The 11309-nt window shown below is 41.4% G+C and overlaps 1 protein-coding gene across 2 annotated transcripts in view; it reads left to right on the forward strand.

The window, feature by feature from the left end:
- LOC126392819 (neuropilin-2-like) overlaps window positions 1-4520 on the forward strand; it is a 117622-nt gene extending 113102 nt beyond the window's left edge. For both annotated transcript variants that reach the window (XM_050048476.1, XM_050048479.1), the window contains one exon: window positions 2662-4520. In XM_050048476.1, the coding sequence (XP_049904433.1) occupies window positions 2662-2990 (329 nt within the window). In that variant the 3' untranslated portion in view covers window positions 2991-4520. The remainder of the gene's footprint in view (window positions 1-2661) is intronic.
- The last annotated feature ends 6789 nt before the right edge of the window (window positions 4521-11309 follow it).

Genomic DNA, 11309 nt, shown 5'->3' on the forward strand with positions numbered 1-11309 from the left:
TAGCTCTTTAAGCAGAGGCATGCCCGTGGCTCTTCGTTTTACTTATGATTCCACAAGAAAAAAGCCTGTGGCAACAGTGACAGACAATCTCCGAGGTGTGTGTGCGTGAGAGGGTATAGAGAGGGGAAGAGTGTGAGAGAGCATCCAAAAGTCTGTGTGTGTCTGCGTGTGCGCATGTGGGCACGCTAGTGTGTGTTTCCTCTCCTCCTCTTTCATGTTCCGCGGCAGACAAAGTGAGACAGACAGCTTCCTCCTGGGCACCTAGAAAACATCTGTCTGTAACAATCACGGTTTACTTCCTGTGTGTGTGTGAAACGTGTGTGTGTATGTGTGTGTTATTATCCCGTGTTTCTTCCAGCCCCTTGACAGATACAAGAGGAGTACTCAGCCTTTACCTCACTAAACAAGTCTGTTTACTGCTTTCCTCTGTGTGTGTCTCCCTCTCTCTGTGTGTATCAGTGTGTTCTGCCATAAATCACTCTAAATGCAGTACTTAATTGCGGATTGGCTTGTTCATGTGTATACATTCATTAAGTGGATTAGCATGATTGCTTATGCCAACTAGATGTGCACACTTCGGCACACACAACACACACCGAAGAGCACCTTTACAGTAATTAATTTCATTATGTTTCCAAACTTATGAAGTCAGTAACAACTGGGGTAACAGAATTAGCTGCCCTTGAATGAATCAGCTATGAGGTGGGACATTTGCCTCTGTTACAGTTATGTTAATTTCTTTAAAGTGAGACTATGTAACTCATTAAAGGAGAGATGCCACATTTCCTCTTTCACACAATAAAATATGTAATCACCAAATTTGCTCATTTCAATTCACTCTAGGGTTTTGCTGTTAAAGCTTTACTTAATCTGGGATGTCACCCTGTGCGAATGTTATCATGTAATTAAATGAGTGTTATTAGTGGTTATCAGCCTCATAAATATTGCTCCTGGTCCTGCTACACTGACTAGTAGGTTCAGAATGCTGTTATCAGCACATTAAATGGCCATGTAAATTGTTTCTGCAGCAACAGAGGAAGTCAGCTGACATATATTAGAGCCAGAAAGTCTGCATAGGGTGGTGCATATATCAGATGAACACGGGACTTTCATGGGGTTTGTGTCTTGTGTAAAACCAAAAGGCAAAGTTGAATTGTTTTAACTGTGTGACGTATGTGACTCATGTCACAACCTACTTATTTTAAGTCAAACCATGACGTGTTTTTTCTAAAGCTAACCACAAAGTATTGATGCCTAACCCTAAAAAAAGTGAAAGTGAAACTTAACCAAACTGTCAAAGGAATAACATATTTTCAGTTGGGTTTCCTTTTATCTTACATAGTTTGTACATGATGTAATCAATCTGCTTTTTTTACCATCTTTTCTCAAAACAGGAAATCAATCAAGTCTTTGTCTTTTTCATGCAACAGGCATTTTTTGCACTTATAACGGCATTCTCAACATACTAGTCGATGTAGCAGGACCCTTCTAACCCATATCTTACACTGATAACCACTAATAACGGCCATTCAATTGATCGATAACATCCAGAATGGGAGGTTATAAACAGTAGCTTATTGTGGCTGATGTTAGTTAACTTTAGATGGATACTCTTTTGTAAGTGACATTGCTTACTCAGTTTCGACTTGATGACACTTCTCAGTTCGCACTATGATTACATTACATCTTGACATTCATTACTATCTTGTAATTGGCACTGATGGGCTACAGCAGCACTGTGTTACATAGTTTCACTTTTAAGTTTGAGCACTAGAATATTTTGTGTTGACTCGCTTCATACATAAGAATAACTTGACTCATACGCACATGATATTGATAAATCGATGAATCAACTTTTGCCGGTACGTCCTCTGTGTCATACGTCCCCAGAGGATCTCAATGCTGATTGGCTGTCACGGTGCAAATTGCACACTGAAGTTCAGGTTTTTCAACTCCCTCAAATATGCGTAAATCACGCAAATGGCTTCCTTTGTGCCATTTAATTTGCATCATTTGTGTCACAATGTTCATTGGGTCCATTGTGCCACCTGGTGGGAATTTGCATCTAATCGCGTCTTTACGTTGACTTTACATATAATTCGCTCTCGTGAATTGTTTTATTCGTGCCAGATGCTAACATGACATAAAGGATTATTCCAACGTTTCAGCTCTTGAGTTTCAAGTCATTTATATGTATTTTTTTTTTATCATTTTTTAGTACATGCGGTATAGTTTTAGAGTTCTTGCTGCAGTTGTGTAGTCCATCGAGATGAACATCAAGTCTGTTTTTTTGTTACATTATGGTTGTAATTGTCAGTGAACTTTTCAAATCAATCTGTACCGTAACTGTAGTGTCAAACAAAAGAAATCCAACTGGCAAGACTTATGAAGACGTCTACTGTGATGGATTTCATGTCTCCAGCTACTTTCAAAAGCCTGCCACTTGATTCTCACACAGTGGTTGCCTGAAATAATAGGAAAAATACATCCACAAACCTCAATTACATCAGTGCAGTTTGTGTATTAAGTATAGGTGAGTTTGTAGTAAATAGGCTGACACATACAGAAGCACTGGTATTGTACTTTTTTTTAAAAACTTTTTTAAAAACATGTTTTCATTATATTTATAGTCTTTTCTAAAGTTTCCTGTTTTCTCTCCAGACTATGTCTTCCCAGGGTGGCCGTCCTCCTTCTCCACCCCCTCCTCCTCTGACGTGGACCCCTCCTCTGTCACCCTGGTGTCAGAGAAAGACAAGGACAACGCCTGGCTGTACACGCTAGACCCCATCCTCCTCACCATCATCGTGATGAGCTCCCTAGGCGTGCTGCTGGGCGCGGTTTGCGCCGGACTGCTCCTCTACTGCACATGCTCCTACAGCGGGCTTTCCTCGCGCTCCTCCACAACACTGGAGAACTACAACTTTGAGCTGTATGATGGGATTAAGCATAAAGTAAAGATAAACCAGCAGAGGTGCTGCTCAGAGGCATGAAGAGGAGGAGGAGAACTCTGGAGAAAGATGGGGAAAGGCACGTCCCCTGCAGAAGTAATTTTGTTCTCGGTTTGGACAAAGAAAACACGAAAAGGAAGCACTATCTGTTATTTCAATCCCCAGTGTCCCCTACCTAATATCCTGCTCTGATGTCTAAAGGGGTAACATTCAGCCCAGAGTCTCCCAACCAGTGGGAACTTGTGACCTTGATCTCCCCTACATGCTATGAGGCCTAAACTGGGGGAACACCTGACCCCAGTCTCCCCTACCCACAGTACCACATCTCCTCCGCCTGCAGGAGAGAGCCTGCTCGATTCTAAAAGCCTGTGAATGAATGAAGGAATGAATAAATGAATATGAATGACAGATCTACCATAGAATATAACCCACCAGCCACTGGAATGAAGCTAGGAAGGAAACGGACTTACAGCACCCATGACAATCTGGACATTTGGACCACAAATGACAGCACAGTCTGGTGTGTTTGGTTAAAATGTCAGTAATGGGATTCTTAATGAAGACGAGAATTTCATTAACATGTACCCATGACTGGTACTTTGCAGAAGGGCAAAGTCTATTTGTCCTCATCGGCTTGAATGTGGCCAAAAGAGACGGCATGCAGAAATCAAAAAGCTCCAGCTTCTGACTGTTGGTGAAGAATTCAGCGCCAGTGGACCATTAATGTGGGTACTTTAGACTGAAATCAACACATATCAAGCGAATGCCTATCCCCCTAAAGAAGTTTAAAAGATATCAAACCACACTACTCAAATTAATCTAGATTTCTAGAGGCGAAGAAGGAAAAGAGGATGAAAAAGGACATTTTCTTTTTGTTTGTTTCTGAAAGTTTTTAGATATGAGTTCTGGGAGTTTTCAAACGTCCATTAGCCTGCCGTATGGCACTCGCTCGCTCCTTTGTCTGCCCTCGGTCTGCGCTTTGTGAAACCAGTGGCATAGAAGAGTAATGGTGACTGTTTTTGTTATGTTTTAGACTTGTGTCTGTTTGGAAAAAAAAGGTAAAGAAAAGCCAGCTTCAGTTCGTAGCCGCCCTGTAGAGCTCTTACGCCATTTTTAGACTTTCTTTAGCATTGTGTTGGACTCCATGGTCTTAACTGTTACTTCAGTCTTTTTCTATTTTCACACATTTCCCATTACAGATTTATCAGTCTTTACAAAGAGTAGAGGAAAGGTAAAGGAAGATGGAAGACAGAAAATCAGAGGTTTATCTAAATCTAACATGCTGTTATGGAGTTGTGCTTTAGATTCAGTATTCTAGGGTTTGTCTTTGGTATATATCTATATTTTTTTGCTTTTCAGACTGTATGATGCCCAAATGATGGACAGACACTGTGTGAACAAAATGTCAGTGATTGTTTTATTGCAACCTATGGATTGCCAAAGAGCTGTGTATGTGCACAGGGGGGTCTGAGCAAGTGTTAAAAGAGGCCGGGTGGAGAACGGACTGAGCGTGATAAATCATCCTGCCTTTTATCCACAGCTCTTAGCGTCACCCCCCCCCCCCCCCCCCCCGAATGAAGGACGCTCAAAAAAGATGAAAATAAAAAAACAAAGGAGAAGGAATGACTAAAGGAGGAGAGGTGGAAATCGTACCGTCGACTTTCTTGGACACACAATCGAGCCTTAAGCTAACTACAGTATACGCTGTATCGGAGGACAGCCATCGAGGAGTGCCAGTGCTGCTGGAGAGACTGATGAACAGGAGGACACACACATACACACACTCACATATACCCACAGAGAAAGATAGACAGACAGGAATAAAGAGAGAGAGAAAGGTTATGTTTACATGCAGGAGAATTCTCATTATCAATCAAAGTATTTTTATACTCAGATTATCAAAAACCTGCTGAGCCTGGACCTACAACAATATTCAGGTTGCTTGTGAACGTGTTTGGCTGGCATCATGCAGCTGTTTCTCCCCACAGTTACATCCATATGCCATTATTGGCTTCAGTGAGATACATTTTGGGCGAACTTAAAGGTACCCTGTGGAGTTTTTGACCACCAGTGGCGCTGTGGAGCAATGTTTATATCTCATGCATGCACATAAGCATGCAGCAACATGGTTTCACACTTCCACTGACTGGTTGCAAGCTAGCAAGGATTTTAAATTATTCGGGAGAAAATAATCACTTTGCAAATGTTTTTATAAGGACAAAAACAAATTTATTAGGCCTCAAAAATACACACCATATGTAAATATATAACTTTGTATGTTTACAAGAAAACTCCACAGGTTACCAGAATGCTTTTTTCTAATTAACGTATCAACAAAATGCCTATGTTTAACATATCTCCAACATTTACATGTTTTTTCTTCACGTCTGACAACTAAAGCATTATTTGAGTTTTTCTATTTATTTGTAAACAACCAAATAATTTTTTTCAGTTTTGGGAAAAGTTGTAGTAATACATAGAAAATGAAAAAGTCAACACTGACTTGAAGTACAATCTTAAATCTGGTGTAATACTCAAGCACTTTGTACGTCCATCCTTACCTCCACGCCCTTACTATTGCCTGTGCTTTATGAATGCTACGCTACCTTAGTAGCATTGATGTTGCTAGTTAACACACAGCAGAGGACTATTGTAAACTAGCTGCAAATTAAGTTGAATAATGTGAGTTTGTTGCATTATGGCTACATTTTTAATAACAACATAACACATGGCAGCAGACCTTGCATTTGCAGGAAACTATCTGCAATTATGGATGTCATTTTTTTGGCTTGCAGACTGTTCAAGCTTCGGTCGGTAACATTTGATTAACTTGTCAACATAGTCAATTTGAGTCTATGAAAAATTCATATTCATCAAAACAGTTGGCGTAGGGCTGGTGGGCAGGTGATTCTCTGCATGGAAACATATCCTGTGAGATGTTCGGCTGACAGATGGAGAGGACAGACAGCCAATAAGATAAACAAGGATAAAGTGAGACTGTCTGCAGGACAGGTGGAGGGTGAGAGAGACACACACAATCATGACACAGAGTGGACGACACACAAAGACACAACAAAAGGGAAAGTCAATGATCCAGACAGAAATCTTTAAAAATGTAACTGGAGGACCAGACGCTGTCCTCTCCCTGTCTTCATAGTGTTTTGCTTTCTTACCCTGCTCGGCCGCAGCAGATGAAGGTCAAGGAGTTGCTCCCCTCTGGGGGGCAAAGTGAAAGAGCAAAAGAGAGGAAGGAAAGGGGGGGAAAAGAGTTAAACGTGTTACACTTGTTATTGCCCCCGGTCTCTCTTTTTGCCTTTCTCTCTCATCTCTCCCTGTTTGGGGGCATGCATGGATACAACCAGGACGGTTGAGAGGATATAAACAAAGAAAATAGGGGGGTTATTAAAAGGTGTTGAAAGATCATAGGAGAGATGAAGAGAGGGAACAATGGAGAGAGAGATGGAGGTTTCTGTCCATCTAACTGCATTTTCATTGGACTGTTTTCCAAGTGCCTTGGAGCTCTCTCATTATACTCTCTATCTCTCTCTTCCTCTCTCCCCTCTGCTATCTTACGCTCACTCCTTTCCTTTCTCTCGCGTGCAAACACACATTAAGCAGCGAGTACATTGTGAGACTTTGTGTGCCAGTGGCTATACGTGAACACACACCCGTACAGAAACACACACGACTCACCTGTCGTCTGTCTCTCTCTTCTGCTCGACTTTAACTCTTTCCTTCTGGAAGTCCAGATAGTATTACCTCTTCTGTCTCGATGGATACACACGCACACGCTGACGTACACACACAGACAAATGCACTCTACATTATGACATACACACACCTACGGCACTGGCCAGATAACTCAAACTGTTGTTTGTAGACTTTGTACAGAAAAATTTCTTTTTTAATGTTATTATTATTATTTAATAAAGGCTAAATAACAAGTGATTTGGTTCTGGGTGTTTGTATTGCTTGTGTGTGTTTTAAGTGTGTGTTTATTTGCATAACTGCCTCAAGTGTTGGTGATAAATAAGTACGATTAACTAACCTCCGAACAGGCCCTCAGCACATCACAGTCCTCCAAAGCATTTGAGGAACTTAATTTAGGGGGTTTTAAACTAAATTTCATAAAAAAAAATGCTTTTATAAAAGAAAAAGGGTTAAAACCAACAGATCACATTTTGACATTTGGTCATAGACTTTCCACGTCCAGACACAACGTGAAAGGTACCCTGGGTGCGTTGGTTGTTGACGTTCTGGGACACAATGTCAAGTTCTACCTGTTACATGCATTGTCGTCTTTCAAGTTACACTTCCGTTTTCACAGGAAATTTACCGTTTACATACTGTCTCTTTCAAAATAAATCTTACTAATGTACTACGTTGGTACAACACCGCAAATTGATGTTTTTTCCTTCAACAGCTAACGCATGTGGTTGGGTTTAAGCAACAAAGACACGAGGTTAGGTTTAGGAAAAACAGAACAGGGTTTGGTTTTATAATCTCACAGGATGAAAGTTGGTGTTTGTTGAAACCATACTTGACCCCTCCCACCTGCCCTACTAGGACTTTTGGTGCCTTAACTTTCCTCCTTGTCCCACCGCGTTTCCCCGACGATGCCAAATGTTAAAGGATGACTTTTTCGTTATTGTATGATGCCGCAAGTCAATGTCCATTTCAACAACTTCGGAGTGAGACGGGTATTAAAACAGGTCTGTACTTGGATTTTACACCCTCACACATACAACAGTTGTTTTGTTTCGTACTGACAGAAGACACTGATCACAATAGTTTACAAGAAACAAGATCTTCCTGTAACATTGACAGTTCATTGTGCCGTCAGTTCATTATATATAAAGTTGAGTGTTGCATTTTAAATAACATTTTTCACATCTTTTTTAATGCCCATGTGCTGGCAACAGCCGTGGCCGGAGTCATTATGTTTTCGGGTTGTCCATTCGTCCATAAGTCTTTCCATCTGTTCGTTCTTGCATCTATCCCATTCTTGTGATTGCAATATTTCAAGAAGGCCTGAAAATTTTCTTCAAATTCAGCACAAAAGCCAACTTGGATTCAACGATAAACTGATCAGAAGTTGGTAGTCAGAGGTCACTGTGAGCTCACAAAACATGTTTTTGGCCATAATTCAAAAAATGTATCTTTGACACAAATGTCTAGTAGGATAAAATGATGGAGATGATATTTTATATCAAAAAGGTCAAAGGTCATCCTGACTTTGACATCATGATGTTCTGCAAAAACACTGTTCTGGCCAATATATTACACCATGACTCAGGAACATTTGGTCTGATATTGAACTGGTGACACTAATCTTGGATGTCCACCTTAAAACTGTGCTGACTGGTGACCCTTGCTCTCATTTAACTTGCCTTGGCCTGTCCTTCATTCCTGCCATCTTTCCTACTGCCCTTCCTTGTATCTCTCACCTTCTCTCTCACATTCACGCCATCTCTCTTTGTGTCTCTCCCTCTCTGCCTTTCTCTCTGTCATGGGTGTTCTAGTGTTTGTACCCACGAGAGGCCAAAGCATGAAGGATCAAAGACTCTCTTCATTTAATCGAGCTGTGAAAGCTTGCTCCTAATTAACACGTACCCATGAAAACACACAAACCAAAGCACCCGGCCTGGTGCAGATTAGCTGCAAGATCACAATAGGAAATTTGTCGCCCACTCAACTCGTTTATTTTAAAAGTACAAAAGTGAGAGTAATGATGGAACAAAAATGATGACATTCTGGGATAACTGGCGCACAGTTGCTCATGACACAGATTGTGTGACATTATGAGTATTTGTGTTTGTGTGTATGCTATGGAATCAACACATTGAAGAAGTAGCCAGGAACGCGGTAGAATTCAAATCTAAAGACATGGTTTTTTTCTTTCTGTCTTTCTTTCTTTCTAAGGTCCAAATAGCTTCACTGCAGACTGTCCCACATCCCTGACCATCTGGCCCACTTTACAATGCTCCCTAATTGGCTGTAACTGTATACAGTACAATGCTACTCCTGTCGTAGCCCTCTAATTAGCTTACAGAGCCCTTATCACTGATTTCTCTGCATCAGCGTTTCTTCACCTCTTTCTTCTTGTTTTTCTCATCGCTCCTGCCCTCATTTATACATTGCTTCTTCATCTCACCATTACTGTTCTCCTCAGGAGACCGACCCCGTTCTCACGCCTCTCCTGACATAAAAACACACAGTTGTGCACACAGATGTGGATGCACACAAGAACAGAAGCATCAACAATGTGGTTTAAAGGTGAAAACGATCCTCACATTAGCCAACTTAAAGCTCAAACCAGTGCCTCGACAGATAGATAGACAAAGATTAATTCCCTCAGTGTATAAATTCGGAAGCTTTCTCTGCCTAACAGTGTCCCCTCCCCTAGGGGATCAGAACATGTTTCAGTACCCAAGAATTTCAGGGTAGAGGCCGATCCATGATTTGCATTCTCATAATGACGTGCTCCAGATCTCATCTTTCCAAATCCTGACTGCAGTTCAACACAAGCTCACACACAGTCGCATGCGCCAGCAAGAATGTTCATCTGTAGATGCAAACACACACTTCAGACAGGTCTCTTGTGGTCGGCCTTTGCTGAGAGTGTAACCTACTAACACAGATATTAACTCTATGCTTCGCAGCACGAATCACTGATCACACGCACGCACACACACACACACACACACACACACACACACACACACACACTTTTTTGTATCATGTTTATGTTAAGAAAAAGAGAAAATAAAGCATTCTAAAGTATTACAAATGTACGATTTGTTACACAGATAAACCTTAGTTATGATTTAATACATAAATAAGTTAAAGTCTCACTTGTTTTTTGGGTTGATTTTTCTTTTCAGCTGCTAACGAAAACCACAAATCCTGCATAGGGGCCTTTGAAAGACCAGTTCAACATTTTGAGAAACACTGATTTGCTTCATTTCTGAGACATAATGAGAGTATTGCAGTCATGTTGGTACGTTTTCAGTGCACTTAGTCCCCTGGGGAATTAAGTAGGTCTCCAATAAAATTGTGTTGTTTAAAAAACTTTAGTGTTAAACTTGTGTTTGCTGTCATATATATAATTCATAGTTTATTGTCATGGTATTGATGCTAACTGTTAGTCAGTTAACCACCAATTAAATTTTCGACAGGTTACACAGGTTAATTTTGCTGCTCTGCTCAGTTTACTGCACATCACGATGATCTGGTGGGAGACAGACAGATGGCTAACTGCGTTAACATGCCACAACATTGTACCTACTGCCCACCCTCTGGTCTCCACTGGTTAACTAAAGCATGCTAAAGCTCACTGAGTCAATGGAGTACCAGACTAAAAGGAAGGGCCTCTTGTATTTCATCCATCTTCGTAACCGCTTATCCTCTTGAAGGTCGCGGGGGGGCTGGAGTCTATCCCAGCTGACATTGGGCGAGAGGCAGGGTACACCCTGAACAGGTCACCAGACTATCACAGGGCTGACACATAGAGACAGACAACCATTCACACTCACATTCACACCTACGGACAATTTAGAGTCACCAATTAACCTGCATGCCTTTGGACTGTGGGAGGAAGCCGGAGTACCTGGAGAAAACCCACACTGACACGAGGAGAACATGCAAACTCCACACAGAAGGGCTCCCTCCTGGGGTCGACCCAGAAACCCTCTTGCTGTGAGGCGACAGTGCTTACCACCACACCACCGTGCTGGCCCTCTTGTATTTCACTTCATTTAAATTTTTTTTTCTTCAATGAACAGGTTAGTTGGCGGTTAATAGGTTCCAGGCTATTGATAGCAGAATTTACCAAAACTGATATCTCTAGTGCAAAACACTTTACAGTATGTTATAGAAAGAACAGACGCCCTCTTTTCCATGGACAGTACCTGTTTTTGGTGGCCTGTCCCCGGAAGGAGCTGTCCCAGGAAATGTCCCCGCTTTAACTGCAGGGCTGCCAACTCTCACACACTGACTGTGAGACTCATTAAGGCCTAACAGACACTCACATGTGGCAGATTCCCCTCATGCTGGGTTTAAAAACTTTTTGCATTAAATATACCAAGCCTGGTATGCATTGCCTTATACCAGTTTAGCAATGCCGCAATCTCTTGTTTGAACAGCCGTTGAATTTGCACTTGCCCATGTTGTCCTGGGTGCAATGACAGCTAGCTGGCAGACAGTGGATCCTCTGCTCTGAGCATCCTGGCTGATATAAAACATGGGTGTTGTTGCTTCTACTATAATTGAGACACATGCTGTAAATTGTTTTTTAAAGACCTGTGAAAGAATAATTTCAGACATTTAAATACAAATTAGGACCTTTTTTTGGTTACAGAA

Source organism: Epinephelus moara, chromosome 7, assembly GCF_006386435.1.
Source record: "Epinephelus moara isolate mb chromosome 7, YSFRI_EMoa_1.0, whole genome shotgun sequence".
NCBI classification, from domain to species: Eukaryota; Metazoa; Chordata; class Actinopteri; order Perciformes; family Serranidae; genus Epinephelus; species Epinephelus moara.